General features: G+C 41.6%; 2 protein-coding genes across 3 annotated transcripts in view; both read right to left on the bottom strand.

Annotated features, from left to right (window-relative positions):
* The window catches only part of CERKL (ceramide kinase like), a 92,941-nt gene extending 91,043 nt beyond the window's left edge, over positions 1 to 1,898 (bottom strand). For both annotated transcript variants that reach the window (XM_045559317.1, XM_045559316.1), the window contains exon 1: positions 1,577 to 1,898. In XM_045559317.1, coding sequence (XP_045415273.1) covers positions 1,577 to 1,820 — 244 coding nt within the window. In that variant the 5' untranslated portion in view covers positions 1,821 to 1,898. The remainder of the gene's footprint in view (positions 1 to 1,576) is intronic.
* Positions 1,899 to 15,870: 13,972 nt separating this feature from the next.
* On the bottom strand, positions 15,871 to 19,899 carry NEUROD1 (neuronal differentiation 1). The gene is made up of 2 exons (XM_045559314.1): positions 19,802 to 19,899; positions 15,871 to 18,253 (listed from the first exon to the last, which is right to left on the bottom strand). The coding sequence occupies exon 2, from the start codon at positions 18,240 to 18,242 to the stop codon at positions 17,172 to 17,174; it is 1,071 nt and encodes a 356-aa protein (XP_045415270.1). The 5' UTR covers positions 18,243 to 18,253; positions 19,802 to 19,899; the 3' UTR covers positions 15,871 to 17,171.
* Between the last annotated feature and the right edge of the window lie 1,876 nt (positions 19,900 to 21,775).

Below are 21,775 nucleotides of genomic sequence, written 5' to 3'. Positions count from 1 at the left end.
TTTGTGTACCAGCATTGCAATGTTGATTTGTATGATCTCTCATTGCACAATGTCTCATTTCTTACTAATTTTATAGTATTTTAGCTTTGTTGTAGGTTAAATTGGCTCTTTGGGTTAATCTAAACTCTAATTATAAACTTCTACATCCCACAACTCAAACTGACTTAAAGACTAACACAATAACTCTATCTATATCCTAGCTTTTAATTTCACAGGTTCAAGAAAATACTTCACCTTAAGTTTCAAAACACCTGATAACATTTTAATTAAGGCCAAAGAGTTTTAGTCTTAGTTGAGCAAGCACGGCATATGCAGCACCAGAGTTCACTGTCATAACCAGTATTGGGTCCCTGACTAGTTGGTTTCAGTTTGTTAGACTTTTGAACAAGAAACTTTAAGACAGCGACTTTTTTCTATTCTGTAAGACAAAAAGCACATTGTATCTTGTTTTCAAACAGGGAAGGTAATTTTTTAATTTCATAAATTTGTATGTAGCTAAGAGGCTGTGTACCACATTCCAAGGTTTCCCCTAAATCATCCCCTCCCAAGTGCAGTACCCTGGACATAGTATCTCCTCCCTGTCATCTGTCTTTCACCACTCACATCGAAACTAATTCAACAACAGGGCATATTTCTCACATGCAGACTTGAAAATCAGACTATTTAAAAGTCTATTTATAAGGCTATTGTAAGATCTTTATAAGATACTTATGTCTATTTATAAGACTATTTGAATAAGACATGAAAATAGACCAAGACTTGAAATATTTCTATTGTAAACTACAGCACTATAACACGTTCTGGGTTAACTAAAATTTTATGTCAATAAGAGGCAAACGCAAGCAAACCGCATGATGTAACTATCGCAAAACTGTGATTCAATATTCTAGAGTCAATATTAAAAATCAAACGTTTCTAGACTGACCCTGAAGAAGCCTTGATTCTAGACAATGGCAAGAAATGTGAGGGTTGGAAAAATCAGAAAGACCCCAAACCTCTGGGGTTAAATTTTCAGAGGTCAGCAAAATGAAAGCTGGATTCGGAACCATGTGTAGGCATACTCTGTAAAAGGCTTATACTTTCGGTGTATCGTCAAAAATTGGTGGGTTAAAACTTCAACTTGAAGGGGCAGAGCAGGTGACCTTCCCGCCTCTGTAAATCACCTCCCCTTTGGGGCTCAAGTTTTTCTGTTAAGACTCAGAGCAGAGGTTGCGACGTCTGTCCCGGGAACGCACCCGGAGGCCGGGAGCCAGGCGGGAGGCGGCGGGGGAGCGGGGGACCCTGCGGTTGCGGGGGGGAAGGTCCCCGCTGCGGAGGCGGCGGCGGCGGCTTCGGGACGCTGTGACTGTCGGGGCGGGGCAGGAGAGGAGGGGTGACTGTCGGGGTGGGCGGGGAGAGGAGGGGTGACTGTCGCGGCGGGCGGGGAGAGGAGGGGTGACTGTCGGGGCGGGCGGGGAGAGGAGGGGTGACTGTCGGGGCGGGCGGGGAGAGGAGGGGTGACTGTCGGGGCGGGGGAGCCGGAGGAGGCGCGGGGGGAGGCGCGGGGGGAGGCGGGGGCGCCGGGACCTGCACTCACCCGTCGGGCGCTCGGGCTGAATGGGCCGCCACCGCAGGGCCCGCTCGCTCAGCACCACGTCGCAGCTGCCCCTTCCAATCTCGAAGATGCCTCGGAGCAGAATCCGCTCCGCCGCCGCCGCCGCCTCGGTCTGCTGCACCGAGGTTAACCGCGCCGGGGGCACAGCGGCCGCCTCCGGGGGCGCCTCTTCCTCCCGGCAGCCCTCCAGGGCACTCACCCGGCTCCTGCGCCTCCTCCGGTGCATGGGGGAGCAGTACGCTGGGCTCCAGCCGGGGGTCCGGGGAGGCCTTTGGAGGAGGCGGAGGCCCGGGCGCCACCGCTCTAGCCGCGTCCCGCGCTGCCACAGCAACGGCGCGCAGGGCAGAGACCCAGGAGGGAGGCGGGGCGGCCCCGGGCCTGGTCCAGCGCCTCGGCCCGCAGCCTCGCTTCTCCGCCGCTCACCACAGAGACCCACGTCCGGAAGGGGGAATAAGTGGCTCCCCTGCCTAGTCCCTGCTGTTCAGTAGGATTTAGCGCATTGCAATACCCAGAGTTGTATAAACCAGCGCCCCTGAGACTTTCACTCGCATACACATCCCTTGGGCATCTTGTTAAAATGCAGATTGTTATTGAATAGGTATGGGATGGGACCCCAAATACTGCATTTCTAAGAAGCTACTAGTTGGACGCCGCTGGCCGAGGAACACACTTCGAGTTTCAAGGACCGAAGCCAGTTTTCCACCTCCTTTCCAGCGGGCTCCCCTGGGGAGCGGAGATACTGCTTTACCACTGTGTTCGCAAGCCACCAACAGCTGATCTGTACACCGCAGGGTAGAGTGGGAGCTTATCTCCCAAAACCCCTGAGGGGATGCCAGAGGTAAACCCTGGTTTGCATAGACAAATTTGCATCTGACAAATTTAGTATTAAAAGTGCCTCCATGGTGTAAGTATTTAGGGCCCTACCTTCCCCAAGTCAGCTCCTCTGCAGTCTTCTCTTTGCCTGGATTTTGCACTCCCTTGAGAAAGACCGGAAGTAGCAGGGCTTGCTCTGAAGAGCCCTGGGGGCTGGAGGAGAGGAGTCACCCTTAACTTTCTCGAGATAGCTGGGATTCCTAAAATTAGCTGCTTGTTAATTTGCAAAGCACAGAAGGTCTGGAGGCCAGTGATTCTCAATCATGGCTGCACATTAGAGTTACCTGGGGAGCTTTTTAAAACCCACAGGTCCAGGCCACACTTGAAGACAATTAAGTTGGAATCTCCAGGTGGGACCGAGACTTCCAGATTTTTAAAAGTCCCCCAGGTAATTCCAATGTTTAGCCAAGGCTGTTTAGCAAAGCTGTGGTAAGCAGGGTAATCACATAAGGAGCTGACTACTACTGACAGGGAAACAGGGAGAAAGCGAGTCCTCGGGAAGGATGGGAGGTAGAGCAGAAGGCTTTTTATAAGATCTTTCTCATTATATTGAGAAAAAGTTAGGAGTGGTGGAGGTAACGAGGAAATTAAATTCATAGAGTTGTTCATCTAGTTCCAGTGTGCCAGTGCCTAAACAATTCCATCAGACAGACAGCCACTTCTCATTCTGCCCTCATCCCTTGTCACACTGCGAAGTCAGAAGAGCTAAGCGTAGTAGGGATTTTTCAAGGTTCTTGGCTCAGATTGTAGGCCTAGCCAAATCCCTTTCAAACATAAAGTAATTGTGTGCCAGTTAAGTTAGGACAATTACTGTTTAATGCTCTGACAACACATACCCAAGCTTCCAGGGAAATCAAGCAAGAGCTTCAGTTTGGTCTGACTGCAGCAAGCTGTTTCTTAGAGCAGAGGTGCAGCTGCTGCTAAACCCCAGGCAAGCTTCCGGTGGCTCTGCTCAGCAGTCATTAGCGGGAGAGGGATGGTGCCCTTGGAAGAATGAGTTGCAGTTGTGGATTCAGCATCTTGTGTTCACAGCTGTCAGGCAATCAACACAATTAGAGCTCACTGGCATTTTAAAACCTCACTGAGAGCAAGGGCAAACAGGCCGAGGCATTGGCTACTTCTTAGGACCTTCGCAAAGGGGCAAGTTGCCATTTTTCAAGCTTCAGTCAAGGCCAGGCAGTCAAAAACATTGGCTTTGTATTGTCTTGAAGGGAAGTAATAAAGGTTATGTTTCATTCTTTCCCTTTGATGAGGTGTCCTGTTCCAGGGTTCTAAAGGTTGTCATGCCCCAGGACTCTGTACTCAGGCCTTATCCACACACACTGGACACCCTGTCTCATGCTTCACAGGGCTCTGCAAATGATGTAAACCAGCCCCAATCACTGTCCTGAATTTCAGATTACATCCAACTGCCTACCCGACATCTCTACTAGGTTGTCCAATTAGCATCTGAAACATATCTAAAACCAAACTCCTGAGTTCCCATCATAAACCTGTTTTTCCCAGAATGTTCCAAATCCAAACCTCCAGCAAATCCTGTCCATTCCATCTACAAAATATACTCCTTCCAGCCTGCTCTCATCCTGGTCTGCACCTCTGTACCTCTCAGCTGGACAATTTCCATCTCTTTGCTTTCTCTTTCCCCTGTGCTGGTACCACCAGCCTAGAGCTCATTTTCCACCTTGTGGTTATATTGCTCCTTTAAGAAGTAACAAGAGCATACTACTTCCTGCTCACAGCCTTCCAATGACTTCCCATCACTCCTGAAATAAAATCAAAATGCTTAGCAAGGTTAGAGGCCTTACATATCTGGCTCCTGGCTCCCTCTCCAAGATCACCTACTAACACTTTTCTGCTTGCTCATTAACACAAGGCTTTTCACTAGTCCTCAAGCACACTGAGAAGAGTCCCTTCTCAGAGCATTTGTCCTTGCTGTTCCCTCTGACTGAAATGCTTTTTGCCCCAGCCAATCAGACAGCTAATTCTTTCACTTTGCTCACTTTTCTGCTTAAAGGCCACCTCCTCAACGAGGCCATTCCTGAGTACCTTCCATCAGTCACCATTCTGTCACTCTGTGTATTAGTTTCCTACCCCTGCTGTAACCAGTTACCACAAACTTAGTGGCTTAAAATAAAACAAATGTATTATTGTATAATACATTCCTGGAGTTCAGAAATCCAAAAACAGTTTCACTGAACTAAAATCAAGCGGTGAGCAGGCCTGCATTCCTTTTATAGGCTCTAAATAAGAATTTATTTCCTTGCCTTTTCCAGCTTCTAGAGGTCACCTTCATTTCTTGACTTTTGGCCCCTTCCTCCATCTTCAAAGCCAGCAATGTAACATCTTCTCTCCTCTTTGCCTCTATCCTTATATCTTCTCTCTTTCTCTGACTTTGATTTTTGTTCTCCCTCTTCTAAGGACCCTTGTGATTATGTTGGGCCTGCCCAGATAATCCTTAGCTTCATTATTAAATACATTTGTAAGGCCCTTTTGCTATGTAGGGTTACATATTCACAGGTACTGGAAATCACAGTTTCTGGACCTCTTCAGACAGCCATTAACCTCTCAACCATTGCTTTATTTTTGTTTATAGCACTTATTATTATATTATTACTCCTTATTATATATTTACTTCTTTCATATTATCTAACTTCTGCATTGAATAAGTTAGTGCAATTAGTAACAGTTTAGAATATAAGAAACAGTAAGTGTTAAGTAGTGTTGGTGGTATTATTGTTAGAATATAAGCTCCTTGAAAGCAGAGAATTTATTTTGTTCACCATTGAATTCCTACCATTTGGCATAGTTCCTAGTACATAGTAAATGTTCAATAAATATCTCAAAGGATGAATGTACTCCTTAAACATTTATCAGTAACAATGTTGCCAAACTACCTCCATTTTCCCCCTTAGTTCTTGAAAATCAATTGTCTCATTAGTGATTTCTATATATAAAATGCTAATACATGAAAATTGCTTTCAAAAAACTTTCGGTAAGCTTCCTAAACATTGCTTTCCCTACTGTGGCTAAAGCTTGGGTATTTGTTTCCAGAGCATTAAACAGTAAGAATACTAGCTTAACAGTCACGTAGTTGCTTTATGTTTGGGAAGGATTTGGCTAGATCTAGAAATACAGTCTTCATCCCTGGTTCTTAGAAATCCAAGTCTGAACAGAAGACCATGAAAAACACTCTGCTATTATTAACATTATTTTTAGGACGCCATTAAGTATGCTCTGAAAACAAATATCCAAGCTTCCAGGAGAAGCAAGGCAAATCCCAGGGACATAGGTTGACGGGACAGCCTCCTGAAGTCTGGGCCACCTTCTCCATGCCACCGATGGAGGCAAATGAATCCGCAGCCAATAGAGACATTCAGATCCACTGCAATGGGGGTAATGGACAAGGATGTCTAATTCCAGTTAGAACCAATTGCTATGGATCTGAATTTTGGCCAGTGGGTAATCCTATGTCACTTCATTTCATCTCCCAAAGTCTCTGCTAGCTTCAAAGTTTAGAATTTATGTGACAAATGATTGAGTGCCTATGTTATAAAATTACTATCAACATAGTTCTTTTTTAAACTGCAGCTTATAGCTGCAGTTTATAGAATATATTTTTAAAGGACTGCTCACTGAAGATCCCACCATGACCTATGAGATCTGGCGTGATCCAATTCCTGCCCACCTGCTCAAACCCAACTTTTCTTTTTTTAATGTTTCTTCCATTGTTACCATACCTGTGTCCCACCACACTGGCCTTCTTTGTGAACAAATGAGATAAGCCATGTTCATTCTCTTCCAGGGTCTCTGCTTTTGCTGCTTACTCTGCCTGGAACACTTTTTTCACCACAGCAGAGCTTTGTATGGTGCCTGGGTCAGCTTCCTGCCACCTTCTCAGAAGGTCTTCCCTGTCCAGCCAATCAAAAGTTGACTCCTACTCAAAGTTATTTTCTTCATAGTACTTCACACTATGTAAAAGTATGTAGTTGAATTATTTGTTTACTTATTTCTGTCTGTCTACTCTCTCCCATCAGGTTAGTACCTCAGTGAGAACAGTGACCTGGTCTGCTTCTTTATAACTCTATCTCTTCTGCCAGCTTTTAATATAATAGATGCTCAATAAATGTGCTGAATACATGAATGAGTAAATTTACTTTTTAAAATTGAATTCCTATGTTAATTTCTGCTATTATTTAACATTATGTCTCATGGGTGAAAATAAAAGATTGATGATGGCCGACCATGTTTATTTTTCCATGTCAACATATATTTTGTATAAAGAGAGTTTTAATGTGTACACCTCTCAGTCATTTCTGATGCTAAATGGGCACATTTTCAATGTGTCAATAGGACTACTTCCCTCTCATGCTGAGCAGAGATTTTGTCAGAATGTTCCTGTTACTCTGGTTCCTGCTGCCTAAAAGGTAGAGGGCCATATGTTCCTGTAACAATTACAGAAAAATAGAACAAATCCTAGAATCTCACCAAGTCAGAATACCAAATTTTATATGCATGTGCCTGTTTTTTGTACTCAGATTGAAGTGTGATTTAAAATGGATTGCTCAGTTGTATTCAAGGGCACATCTTATCTGATGTGCTCTCCCAGCACCTCAATCAGCAGTGAAAAGAAGTAACACAGGGAAGAAGTGTAGCCCTCTCTTTACCTGTCCTGGAGTTTTTTGAAGCCCCTTTTTAGGTAGGTTCTGATATTCACAAACCTTGAAGCCCCAAATTGGAAATGTATCTCCACCAAATAAGAGAGCTTGAAAGATTCTCACTGTAACTGCTAAGGAGTGCTATATTGTAGAATTAAATTAGGTATAACCAGGCACACAAATGAAATAGGTGGTTTAAATCAGAAATCTATCCAAAAAGGCATTATACTGAAGAGGCAACGTCCCTTCTCACTATTAAAAATAGCTCACTGTTCTCAGGCTTCTTACCCATAGCATCACAGAATTTAGTACTGGACTCTCCGTCTTTGACTTTTCCTTCATTATCTGTCACCATTTTAAGGCACTTCAGTGCCTATGTCAACAACCTATACAATTAACGTTGGTTTCAAAATAAGATTTTATTTCTCACATCAAAAGAGGTCCAGAGTCAGGCTATTCCTGGATTGGCATATCTCATGTGATGTCGTTAAGAAATCAAGGGCTTTGCAACTTTCTGGTTCATTATACCCAGGTAGCAACAAGGATTCTACTGGTGGCTCTCAGATGGCTACAGGGATGCTAAGTGTCATATCCTCTCCCCAAAAATGTCCACAAGCTAGAATGTAAGGGTAAGGGGAAGTCTTTGCTGGGGTGTTTCTTTTATTCTTTGCTTTTTTTTTTAACCAGAAAAGTAAATGTTTTCTAAAATCTCACCCAGCAGATTTTCTCCCAGGTCCCATTGATTAGAATTGGGCAATATGCCTGTGCTCTACCTTCCAGAGAGACTGGGAAAGGTGTTCTCAGCTTCCAGATGGGAAGTGAGAGCTACCAGCATGGAAGAAGTTGGGATGACTATTGGTGAGGCAACTAACTCTGCCCTATCTTCTTTTTTTTTTTTTTTTCAGGCTATATAATTTATCTATTAACTGGATAACAAACAACTCCCAAACTTACTGACTTAAAGCAATGACAGTTTATTATTTCTTATGATCCTGTGAGGTGCTGAACTCACCTGGGTAGTTCTGACCCATGGAATATCCACTGGATGCACCAGCATTTACCTGGATGCTCATCTGGGGCTGAAACATCAAGATGGCTTCATTCACATTTCTGGCATTTCAGCTGTGGTAGCTGGAATGGGCCTATCTCTCATGTGGTCCTTCAACATTCAATAGACTAGTCTTAGCTTTGTTTTGTTTATTTCAAAATATTAGGAGGGTACAAATGTTTTTGTCACATGGATACCTTGTGTAATGCTTAAGTTAGGGATTTTAGCGTGCCCATCACCAGAGTAGTGTTCATTGTACACAATAAGTAAGCTTTTACCCCTCACCCCCTCACCCTTCTTAGTTTCCAATGTCCTTTACATCTCTTTGTGCTCATGTGTGCCCATTGTTTAGTTCCCAATCATTAGCGAGTACATGTAGTATTTGTTTTGCCATTCCTGAGATACTTCACTTAGGATAATGGTCTCCGGTTCCACACAAGTTGCTGCAAAATACATTATTTCATCACATTTTATGGCTGAGTAGTACTCTGCAGTGTGTATACATATGTGTGTGTGTGTGTGTATACACACCACATTTTCTTTATCAATTCATGAATTTATGGGCACTTAGGTTGATTCCACATCTTTGTAATTGTGAATTGTGTTTCAGTAAACATGAGTACAGATGTCTTTTTGATAAAATGACTTCTTTCCTTTGGGTAGATGCCCAGAAGTGGGATTGCTGGATCAATTGGTAGGTCTACATTTATTTCTTTGAGGAATCTCCATACTATTTTCCACAGAGGTTGTACTAATTTGCAGTCTCACCAAGAGTGTATAAGCCTTCCTTTCTCTCTGCATCCATGCCAGCATCTATTGTATTTTGCCTTTTTAATAATGGCCATTCTGACAGGAGTAAGGTGATATCCCCATTGTGGCTTTAATTTAGTGGCTTTTTAAAAATGACACTGAATTTCAAGAGAGCCAAACCAGAAGCTGCCAGGCCTTTTAAGGGCTAGACCTGGAACAGGCATAGTATCACTTTTGCCTCTTGCTATTAGTCAAAGCAAGTCTTACAAGGGGAAAGGGAACTAAAGCCCACTCCTTGAGGATAGGTTAAGGTGTCACATCATAAAGGAGCACATATATGAGAACAGAAAGAATTGTTGGCAGCCATCTTTGTAGACAGGCTAACACAGTGCACCCTTGGGGTGTGGTTATCAGGGGTTAACTTCCCTCCCCTAGGCAAAATAGCCTCACTTCCTTTCAATGCCCCCCAAGTGTCATCCAATTGTGGTATCAATGCAAAGTTTAGTATCTCAAGGATGTGGCTCTTTGAGTGTGCTCCTCTTATTCTGGTAACCTGTCAACTAACTAAGGTTAGAGTCTTAGCCTCTGGATTTTAAGCTCAAAAAAGGAATACTGGATCAAGGCTCTACATAACCCAAAAATAGAAGTAGAGCTTTTAGAAGTCATGTCACTTGAATTCATTTATACCATAATGATTAAAAATAAAGATTATATAATTTTACAATTAATATTGTGTGTTAAGTCAGTGTTTGTGAAAGCAAGGAAATGCTACATTTGTTTTTTCAGAGCCTCTATTTATTGGTATATATTCTGTCCCATGAATCAAATAAATGTGACCTTTTTTTATATGAAGAGTAAGTAATAGTTAATATTTGATACTTTTTATGAATTCAAGGGTAAGACTTTTAAAAAATTACCCTTAGTTTATAGGTTGGATCCATTCATACTTCACTAAATTTAGATGTCAGTTTAAGTTTATTAACATGAATAAAAAATATAACTTTTATACAATTCAAATGCTTATTATATAGCTATTTTTTGTCACCTCATTCAAATATCAAACCTGATACTAACTAAATATACCAGTAGTTATATGTCATTAAAAGTTCATGGTGACATTTTCAGAAGAATTTAAATGAACCATCCTATATTTATATAGAGTTAACATCAATTAATTATAGACTTTATGTATTAGTTTGCTAGGGCTGCCACAACAAATCACCACAAATTGGATAGCTTAAAACAACAGAAATGTATTGTGTCCCAGTTCTGGAGACCAGAAGTCTGCAATCAAGGTGTCATCAGCAGGGCTGGTTCCTTCTTAGGGACTCAGAGGGAGAATTTGAGAATTCCTGTCTCTCTCCTAGCTTCTGGTGGTTGCCTGAAATCCTTGGGGTCCCTTAGCTTGTAGATGTATCACTCCAGTCCCTGCCTTTGTCTTCACATGCCATTCTCCCTGTGTGCTGTGTGTCTCCATGTTCTGTCCTCTCCTTATAAGGACATCAGTGATTGGATTTAGGGTCCACCCTAATCCAGCATGAACTCATCTTAATTTACATCTCACATCTTAATTACATCTGGAAAGCAGCTATTCCAAATGAGGTCACATTCTGAGGTTCTGGATGCACATAAATGAGGGGAGGGCTGGGGGAAGGGGACACTACTCAACCAAGTACAGCATATATTTCATATATACATTTATATATAAATATAACAATTATTTTCCTTGATAATATACTTTCAATAAGATAAATGCACTATTAATTAGGCAAGAATACAACTTTGGGAAGTAAAAGATCTCTTTGCTTAACATTTTTAATATGCCAATCAGACTCAAGGAAATATTAAAATAGTTTCTTTATCCAAAAATCTCATTTTGATATTTTAAAATATGTAAACAGGTAGACTTGCCTTTATTAACTAAGAAACTCTTTTAGTAAAGAAAGATTGTAATAAATCTCACTACTTAGATTTAGCTATAATTTACATGCATATGTTACTATTGTTTATTTATTGTTTGTTGTATATTTGGTCATTGGCTGGAATAAAGATTATTCAGTTATCTGTCAACAATGACAAATGATGTTATCCCAAATCTCCTTTCTAGAATACTCTATTATCCTCTTTATTCTTTGATGTTAACATTACTTAGTCATGTACTTGCAACCTACCATAGATTATAAACTTATAATTCCCTACTATGAGTAGACAAGTACTACAATTGTTAGTGACATCAGTGGTAAGGAATTAACAGTTCTCTTAAGCATTGTAATACCCCTTCACTGCCGTCACTGTAGTGGTGGTGCTCTCTTAACTGACGTCATTGAGAGAGAACACTAAAGAAATAGGATTGATATGCTAAGTTTATACACTGAACATTTTAAAATAGAAATTATGAGCTTGAGTAATTTTACATAGCACTAAAAATAGAATAAGAACAATTGCTGAAATAATGATGAACAGAAAGGAAAAACCATGCATGCAAGAGAGTTTTTAATGAATGTAAAAAAATTCATGGTCTGGAAAGAATCCATAATATTTTAGTTTTCCTATTATTCCAATTCCAGATTATATTTAACCAGTTGATATCAATAAAAAGAAAATACAACTGATAAGTCATGATTACTGTTCTTCAGAAATGGAGGGGGAAGTTTGGTGCCATACAATAGCATAAGAAATTAGCTTCAATTGTTCTCTTTTTATAGAATGAATATTTATAACATTCACTGGGCTGAGAATAATTTGTGGTCCTCTCCATTCTCTGATTTGATTTATAGCATAATGGTTAAGGCAACAGGCATTAGCATTATATTAGTGTGATTTGATTCCCTTGGAAAGTTAATATTTATTGAGGATCTTCTAGGTCTTCCAAGCACCAGAGAAATAGCAATGAACAAAAGAGATGAGGTTCCTGTTCTTGGAAAGCCCACATTCTACCAGGTAGAATAGATAGATAAATAGATAAAAAAATAAACTAAATAAATAAATATGCAAGATAACATTTGATAAGTGCTCTAAAAAAAAGGGAGAGGTAATATAATAGCAATTTTGGTGTGGTTGAAAGCAGTTACTATTTTAGATGGGGATTAGGAAAGGCTTCTTTGAGGAAGTGACATTGGAACAAGAACCTGAATAAAGAAAGTAAGTCAGGAATGCAAATATCTAGGTATCCCAACTCAGCTTCCTGCAGATTCCCCATCTGTAAAATAAGGCACACAACTGCTTTGATGATGCAATATGTAAGTGAATGAACAGCACTTAGCACTGGCCTAGTATTAGGCCATGTTTCTGGCTAGCTGTCCTTAGACATGAAAGTCTCAAGCAGAGTTAGCTTTTAATCTTGTTAACAGCAAAATAAGTTACCAAGTTACCTCATGTATGCTAGATTAAACTTATTCTTTTATCTCTCAATGTCTTTTCACAATCAGATCCATCTCTTTGAATTGCTCCATATCTGGGTATCTGTGAAGATGGTTATTGTCACTATCTATCTACCTCTAAATTAGTGAGGCAAATAACATAATGAAGTTTAGATGGCCAAATCCATATTCAACCTATCTGAAGATTTAGTCCAGCATTAACTTAATACTCTGTATTTAGAGGCATTCTAAAATTAGCAATTTAACCAGAAATCTCCAGAGACTGTGGCCTCGTCTTGACAATGCCACTAGTTTGGCTGTACAGTTAATTCCATCAGAGCCATTGAACCAAGTGTTAGTGTCTGTGAAGAGTGTCCACGAGTCAATTGCCAGCACAGAATTCTTCCTGACATAGGAAGGCAGATGATCTCAACTTTTGAGTGCATACAGTGCAGATTTCTAGTTGAATGCTTCTTGACAATAGTGTCCTCTGAAACATAATGCCTGGCCAGGAGCCAACGATTATGCCACCGTACAAATCACTGTGCATCTGACGCCAGAACGCCTCTTTGCAATGGTAACAACAAGAGTTCTCAGTCCTGGTGTTCCACAAGATGTTGCATTGGCTCTTTTATTCTTTATCAGACCCTGGAATTAAAGATTTTATTTAGATGGTTTTCAGGAAATCAGCAGCGGTGGATGAAGAGAAAAGGAAAAGTGAGAAGGTAGTTTAAGAAACAGCTTTGCTGTTTTACATTTCCCATTAGGACAAAATCAGCCTATGTTTTGAAACCTAGTTTTATTAATTGTTTAGTAGATATTTCACTTTAAATTTCTTGTATAATTATAGAACTAAAACAGCTTGGTTCAAACTGTTAACTAATGATCCATACATCATTTTAGTAATTGCTAGCTTCTTTCAGAAAATACATTAATTTTGTGAGAACATATAGACTTTCAAATGTGAAAAACATAGGGAGATTTTAAGATTAATATATTAGAATACTTAAAATTTGTTTTCAAATGTTATTTTACTATACCATATTATAAATTAAAAATTAGCACATTTTAAAGATATAATCCTCCATATTTATTTGTATATAATTGTCTTTTTAAGAATTAAAAGTAGATACATAGATCATACTGTATAACTGCATGTGGTGATATATATAAAATCTAACTTATGTAGAGTGTTCCTGTTCAATAGGAATTATGCATCAGTTAAGATATTTAGCCAAATTTCATCTCCAACTATGAAATTGTCTGATTTTAAATATCAGCTTTTTCTGGAAATCACTCTTCAGGGAATTTTCACATTAAATAAGTAGACCTAAGCAGCTTATTGATAGGAATAGTAATTGCTCAAGATGAAGGAACACATAGAACCCTAGATATTACTCCTGACAAGCATTATACAACAAAACTAGAAGAAATATTTTCCCCATTGAAGCCAAAGTTCCCAGCATTTCTTCTTTTTCATTGGTTTTCACTTAGTAAAACATATTCTTTTCTTACCAGATGTATATAAGCAGTGGCCAACTCTAAAAACTATAAGAATCTCTTTTAAATATGGATAGCAATTCATAAAAGAAAAGGAAAAGATCATTTAAAAGGTTTCTTGCAGTTTGAAAATGCCTTCCAAATATTCATTAAACATTTAAGTGAGTAAATTTGTAGAATATGTTTCTGACATTGGCACTGGTTCTGTGGTATTTCTCTGATCAGATGGAAGTGCTATGTGTTATGCAGAGTGCATGCAGTTCATTCATGCATAAACAATATCATTTTCATAAATTAAAACCTCCCCTGCAGAAGGAACATCTGTGCCTGCCTTTGAATAAAAGATGGTGGCATGTGAGTTACTCCTTGACTGACTGAAAGAATCCCTATGTTTTAGAATGAAGTTCTATAGGCAAAATGGAAAAAAAGAAACCAAACCTAACTTTCAGTCTTCATTTCTTCTACCTTACAAAAGAATCCAGTCTAGATTTCCCTGCTTGCTGTTTTAAAAGCTGGAATTCTTCAAACGTCCTTCTCTTATTTCATCTGTTTACTACAGCAACAGTTTTTAGTTTGTATGAAGATGTCTAATTTTAATTACAGGTGAAATTGAGCTTAATAGATCTGATCAGATAGATCTGAATGTTCATTTCATGGTCTCGTATGCTGGAAAGCTGTTAGTATTCAAATATCGTATCAGTATTATGTCTCTTAAAGTAAGAACAGTGAGAACAATCCGGGATATAGGAAGCAACAGCTTGATTCCAAAATAACAACTCTGATTCACTTGGAATGAGATTGTTGCATTTTGGATAAAGTTGGGACTAACTTAAAAGTATTTCTGTCATGTGATGAAGCCTGATAGAAAACATGTTAAGATGATGTACTTTAAATTGCACTCGAACTTTTTTTAATGTTGAAATATTCCTTACTGCTACTGTCACAGCTTGACGCAGCCCCATTGGCAATGTTATTAGTATGGCTAATTGTTCCCGTCCATTACATTACTCACATTTTTCTGGAGCAGCTTGCTAAATGAGGTCAGCTTTCTGGAACCCCTAAATCACCAATGAGAAGGAGATTAAAGGAACAAGCTTGGGAAGGGGGGTAGTCATCCAATGTGGCATCCGAATCAGAGTAGAAACAATGGAGTTACTAATGACAGTAATCAGAGCACCACAGTAGAGCCAGGACACAAGTGCCAAGATGATATTCCCTAGGAATTATGACTGTCACTCAATACATCCAGAGGAAGAGAAACACCAAACTCTTTTAAAAGTGGACTTAACAATAGACAGAATCATCTATAAGTTTTTCCTGTGATTTGCATTCATGAATCAACAGAATAGTACCCCAAAGGGGAGAGGGAAATAATTACACCTTCCTAAAATATATTATATTACAAATAGTATGCTCTGAAGTACAAATAATTCATTACCTTTTCTGATAGGAAATTTATTGAAATCATTGCAAGATATTTATAGAATGATTATAAAATGCCACTTTGCTTGGATTCTTTAAATTAATTAACTCATTTCCCTCTGGTATTTTTAAAAGGTCTGTAACTTTCTCTTGGGGACAGTACTGGTTTATAAGAGAAACCTGTTTGGTTCAAGAAAATGTACAGGTAACAGACCACCAAGAAAATGGTAAAGTTTTTATGTTTTATGTGTGTAGACAAACTAAGCTAGAGTACTTGCTTGTTAATAATTAACTAAATTCATATTTTCTAAAAATAGAAGAAAACATTCAACACAATCACTTAAAAGAATGTGAACAAAAAAACCTAAAGGTAAAGCCACTTAAAACAAAGAAAGACAAAAATACAACTGTTTGTCCCAGCCCCTATCCCCATATTCCAAACAATGAAATATCAGTTAGGTTTTCTCATTATCTGCAAAGAGCTGGTGACTCTCCAAGCAAGATAAACAGATTAGAGCATATGACAAAGTAAACTTTTCTTCTTTTCTTTTATTCTACAAATAGTGTTTAGTATTTTTTTTAACTCAGCAAATAAAGAAAATATTTTCCCCAGGAATATTTTATACTTTAAAAATCACTTTAAGAAAAAAATGCAACAATTGCTCTGATTTTCAATACTATTTTATTGCAACTGGATGAATGTTTTCTAAATTGTGCATTACACCATAATATACAGGATTACAAACAAGATTACAGTACAGATTGATTCCAGTGGTACCAGGATCACATCTCAAACAGCACTTATTCTGGACTGCATTTTACATGCAATAGCTATTGTTCTAATTATGAATTAAATGGTTTGAATTTATTTAAGCTACTGTACTAATTGACTACAATAGATATAAATCCCAACATTAACAACCTGATTAGATTTAGGCTCAGATTCATTACATGAATATATGACAAACCACCATTTGTGTGACTATGTATAAAATCATGCATTTATATTTTCTAGAAATATCAATAGCTTCAGATTCTCTGTAAAATCATGGAATGCAAAGGAGTAAAAGACTAAAAATAAACAGTGCAAATTGTATGTGATAGTCAAGCAGCTTTTGATTTAAAGAAGGGTATGTTGGCATTTATTTATATGTATATACAGGCTTGTGCAAGTAATGAATTGATATGTTTTGATAGGGAATGCATCTCTTGATTTTTTTTATTCTCTTGAGTGTTATGGATCTGGTTTTCATTTTAGAGAGAGGGAAAGACTTTAAAGTGAAATGAATTGCTCAAATTGTGCAATTTTCTTTTCTTTTCTTTTTTTTACAATTAGAGAGGAAAGAAGTGCTAAGGCAACACAATAACTTTCTAAGCACTTTTCTGCTGGTTTAAATTAGTTAAATTATTTTGTATAAATTAGATATAATTCTACTTTTCTGATATGTATAAAAATTGATGAAGCTGCATGGTTTTAAAATAGGAAATCCACATTATAAAAAGTCATTAAAAATTCTGTACAAAATCACAACAAAATAATTCAGCATGGGAAAGGTAACAAGTAGTAAAATGCTGGTTGAAAAATATATATTTATATATATTTTAATTGGCCCATTACTAGTTTAAAAATTGCATAGATCCTAATTATTGCTTGTGATTTTGTTATCCCGATCAGATAATTAATATGATATGAATACAGCTACACCAAATTCGTGGTGCACTTTTTTTTAACTTTACTGTATTTTCTTGTTTAAATAGAAGAGCTATAGAAAATAATACATAAGGTGAACAGGAACTTTGATCCCCTGTTTCTTCCAAAGGCAGTAACAACAATAAATACATATATCACTTGAAGCTTGGAGTATTTGCACTTTGCAGCAGTAGTACCCAAAGGGCTGCCTTTTGTAAACACCACAGTCACTGTAAGCACAGTGGGTTCGTTTCCCGGTAATGGTGAAACTGACATGCCTCTAATCGTGAAAGATGGCATTGAGCTGGGCACTCATGACTCGCTCATGATGTGAATGGCTATCGAAAGACATAATATTGTCTATGGGGATCTCGCAGCGAGGGGCAGCGGCGCCCGAGAAGATTGATCCGTGGCTTTGGGCCCCTGCCAGGGTCGCTGCAGGATAGTGCATGGTAAAGGCATAATTTTTCTCAAACTCGGCGGACGGTTCGTGTTTGAAAGAGAAGTTGCCATTGATGCTGAGCGGCGGGCTGAGGGGTCCGTCAAAGGAAGGACTCGTGCAATCAGTCAGGGGGCTTTCAAAGAAGGGCTCCAGCGCCGCGCTGTAGGCGTGCGGCGGCGGCTTGACGTGGAAGACGTGGGAGCTGTCCATGGTACCATAGGGCGGGCTGGGCAGCCCAGGCGACTGGTAGGAGTAGGGGTGCACAGGGAAGGAAGCGCTGGCCGTCGGCAGGTGTGGGGGCATGTCTTGGTTCTGTTCAGGCAGAAAAGTCCGAGGATTGAGCTGCAGGCAGCCCGCAACCAGGTTGGTGGTGGGTTGGGATAAGCCCTTGCAAAGCGTCTGAACGAAGGAGACTAGGTCGGGGCTTTTGCCTGAGCGCAGGATCTCTGACAGAGCCCAGATGTAGTTCTTGGCCAAGCGCAGGGTCTCGATTTTGGACAGCTTCTGCGTTTTGGAGTAGCAGGGCACCACCTTGCGCAGGTTATCCAGCGCCGCGTTCAGCCCGTGCATGCGGTTCCGCTCCCGGGCGTTAGCCTTCATGCGCCTCAGTTTAAAACGCTCCAGGCGCGCCTTGGTCATTTTCTTCTTTTTGGGGCCCCGTCTCTTGGGCTTTTGATCATCATCCTCTTCTTCCTCTTCTTCTTCCTCCTCCAGGTCCTCATCTTCATCCTCCTCCTCTCCCCCATTCCTCAGTGAGTCCTCCTCTGCGTTCATGGCTTCGAGGTCGTCCTCCTTCTTGTCTGCCTCATGCTCCTCGTCCTGAGAACTGAGACACTCGTCTGTCCAGCTTGGAGGACCTTGGGGCTGAGGCTCGCCCATCAGCCCGCTCTCGCTGTATGATTTGGTCATGTTTCGGTTTCCTACATTCAACAGGGGAGAGAGGCAAACAGAAAGAAAGGGGAAAAAAACCGCTATGTTCAAAAACTACATAGCCTTCAGCTCCCACATCCTAACCTACACAAATGTATGAGAAGTGCCAGTTCATTATAAAATGAATGCCTCTGAGAAAAAGTTAAAATGCAGTGTTTTATAATGGCGTGCGTGTGCCCGGCTGGTACGTAGGAGAGAGGACAGGGGTGGGGGAGGGCAGTGAGTGTGTATATGTGCACACCACTCGCGCGTGTGTGTTTCCTAGTGACGAACTTAAATGTGTTCATGGTGATTGTCTAGCACGTTAAAGTGTGTGGAAATGAGTGTACCTTTCAGCGACTTCATGTTTACCCAAATGTGTTCAAACTCACTCACAACTCCACAAAAATGATGAGTTGAAACATCGTACATTCTGTTCCCATTTCTGTCCTGGCTTCTGAGTACTTAGCGATTTAAATTGAAGAGCTATTACGTAATTTACTAATACTGGCAGTGATTTTTAAGAAGATTATACCGACCAGAGATTGAAGAGCAAATGCAGAAAAGAGGAAAAGTAGTCTCAACCAAAATTATGTCACCATTAACATAACATTTGATAACAAAAATGGGCAGGGATTTTTCCATCCCTCCTTCGCCTTTCTTTTCTCGCCTCCCATCCCGCCGCGAATTTCCACCTTGTACAAAAGCGCTGGCTGCGGGGCGAGGGCTGGGGGCGCGGCGCAGAGCGCTCGTCCACGCGCCGGGGATCAGGTGCGGAAGGCTCCTCTCTAATAAACAGCCCATTGAAAGGGCTGCCCGCTCTTTATTGGGGCTTTTCAAAGTTCGCCTCAAACCTCCCTTTAAAAGATTGAGTAATTATAATGGTCAGCGATTGGCAATGGCGAAGTTGCCGCTCCTAATAAGGAAAATAAAAACCTTTAGTAAAACGACTGAATTTCTGGCTCCAGTAGTGGCCGTGGAGGACTTGGCCGCCTCTGGAGCGGTAACAGGTAGCAGGAGTGCGAGGAGTGGGGTCCCTCTCCCTTTCTGCACTTTTCCCCGTCAACTATCTCTGAACCTGATTTATTTTCCAGGGCATGTATACTCAAGGTATCCACCTCCCTTTCATTCACTGAAAACATAACTTGACACTCCTAATACGCATAAAATACATGCACACAAAATACAGCTTGGGCTTTTTTTTTTTCCTGACTGGAAAAAGTGAAAAAGTATAGTAGTTAGTTGCTTTTAGAACTTTAAAATCACCACTAGCAAATAATCAAAGTTACTGTGTATTTAAAAAAAAAAAACCCAGGAAGCTCCTAGACTAGCAAAAAAGGAAAAACCAAAAATTTTAAAAATCAAATTAGAAAGCCTGCAGGGGTACTTGAGTGACACGACTCATTATGTGTGAGTACTTGTGGGCGACTACCTGGAGGGATGTTGTTCTCAACACACATACACACGCTCACAAACGCGCACATACAGAATATGTAGGTGCATGGGGTCTTCAATTATTGCTTTTATCCTCGAGCAAAAAATAAAAGGATTGTAATTACCTTTGTTGTTAGCAAGTCCTGAGCAGTGATGGTCTCATAACCCTGGGGCCTCCGGACGCCTTGCCTTCTGCGTGGGCGAATTCCTCGTGTCCCGGCCGCGCGGGCGCTCAGGTTATATAGCCGAGTTAGCGATGCCGAGCGCGGGCGGGGCCGCGGGCTGAGCGGCTAGCAGGTCTCTGCGCCGGGCGCCTGCGCACGCGTCCAGGCTGCACGCTCCCTGCTCTCCCCTCCTCCCCACTTCCCCCGAGCCTTGCTCTTCTCCCGCCCTCCTCCGGCAACCGCTCCCCTCACCCCCCACCCCTACCCCCGCCCCTTCTCCTTCCTCCCCGGCATGCGCCATATGGTCTTCCCGGTCCAGCCAAGAGCCGGGAACCACGTGACCTGCCCATTTGTATGCCGCGGAGCGCTCCATTCCGGCCCCTTTGTGGCCAGAAGAAAGTGGCCCATCTGTCGCCAGTTAGAGACTCTGCGGACCTGTTTTTACCCGCAGGAGAGATTAACCCTTTCAGGCGGCAGAAGGGAGAGGGGATGGGGGGGAGGGGATTTGAGGGAAGGAAGGGAAAAGCTAACGATGCCTAGGTCTAGGTCAGAGCTAGTGGCCTGCATTCACACGGGAAGTGGGGCAGAGGTGAAAGAAACGGGGAGACTGAGGCACGCAGTGAGGAGTCCTCACTCCTTTCGATTCCTCGCCTTGGCACCGGCCTCCAGGACAGCATGACTCTCTGCCCTCTCTGAGAGGCCCATCTCTTGGCTTCTTCCCCTTGGCAGACGCTTTGCTCATTGGCGCCAAAGGGTGGCTTCTTTTAATCTCCATCAGCTCCTCTAAGCAAACATATACGCCATATAAAACGGCTTCATCTGTAAACGCAAGTTTGAGACTAGTTCCCCAGCTTCTCTATCTGGATCACCCGCTCCTGGTTCCTCCAGTATAGAAATTTTGTACCTGCCACTCTACCCCCACCATGTATGCAACTCCGCATTTCCTGATGGCAGCTATCTCTGTCCCTGAAGACCCCTCACAATGTCAGTCTCCACCTCCACTCCCAGGATCTTGATCTCAAAGCGAGCTAGTTCTTTCCTTCAGGCCTTGGCTCCATTGGCCTTTGTGCTCTCTTGCGCGGGATCTGGGGACTTCTCTGACGCTTGGATTGTGCCAATTAACCAGGGCCATTGGGTTGCTGCAAAGAGTGCCTTCACCCAGCCAGTCCAGGGGACGTTTCTGGTTGCCTGGACAGCGCGCTCCCACGACCTCAGCTCTCTAGCCCAGACACTGACCACGAGCGTAGTAGCAGACACCCTGCCACATCCTGTTCTGCGCCCTTGGTCTCCCCAGTCTCGGGCCTGTACAACAGACACTTGATTCAGATAAGCCTTCTCAAAAAGAAGATGCAATTGGCCCGTGTTGAACGGGTCTTTTCGCTGTCTTCTAGAACTGCCATTAGCACAACTCCGGGAAGGACTGACGGCTGCAGCTCCTCCATAGAGCTCAAAGCCTCCGATTTGACGCGGCCTCTCCATTGCAGGTCTAGCAAAGACCACAAAACTTCCTGACCAATTCTGAAGGAGCCATATTGTTGCTTAAATAGCGATGATTCTTTATGTACTGTTTCCCGGTGTTTTACAGAATGATACATCTAAAAAAGAAAGACAAAAAGAAGCTGGCCTATTCCCTTCCCTGTCTACTCCTTCTCCCCTAGCTTCTCCTCTAATCCTCCATTAACAAACTCCTTACCCCCGCCCAGAACGGAAGCCCTTTGCAATGAATGCGTTTTACTTCAATTGCTTATTTAAAGGCAATTGCCCTAAACGTCCCTCCAGTTTGCAAACAATGTCAGGGTTGAGCGGCTGGAGTGGGGTGTCTGGGGGAGGGTGGGGGTGGGGGAAGAGGGTCCTAACGAGATCGCGAGCGTCTGGAAGGCGGTGGGTGCAGCCTTCTCGGTCCAGCACAAATCCCAAACGGGAAGAAAAGAGTTG

This window comes from Lemur catta, chromosome 8 (assembly GCF_020740605.2).
Source record: "Lemur catta isolate mLemCat1 chromosome 8, mLemCat1.pri, whole genome shotgun sequence".
Taxonomy (NCBI): domain Eukaryota; kingdom Metazoa; phylum Chordata; class Mammalia; order Primates; family Lemuridae; genus Lemur; species Lemur catta.
Note: the sequence above shows the minus strand (reverse complement) of the source record. Positions and strands in the feature narration are given on the sequence as shown.

Excerpts from the sequence above, each read along its gene's own strand:
- NEUROD1 (XM_045559314.1), bottom strand. The coding sequence starts at position 18,242 with ATGACCAAATCATACAGCGAGAGCGGGCTGATGGGCGAGCCTCAGCCC.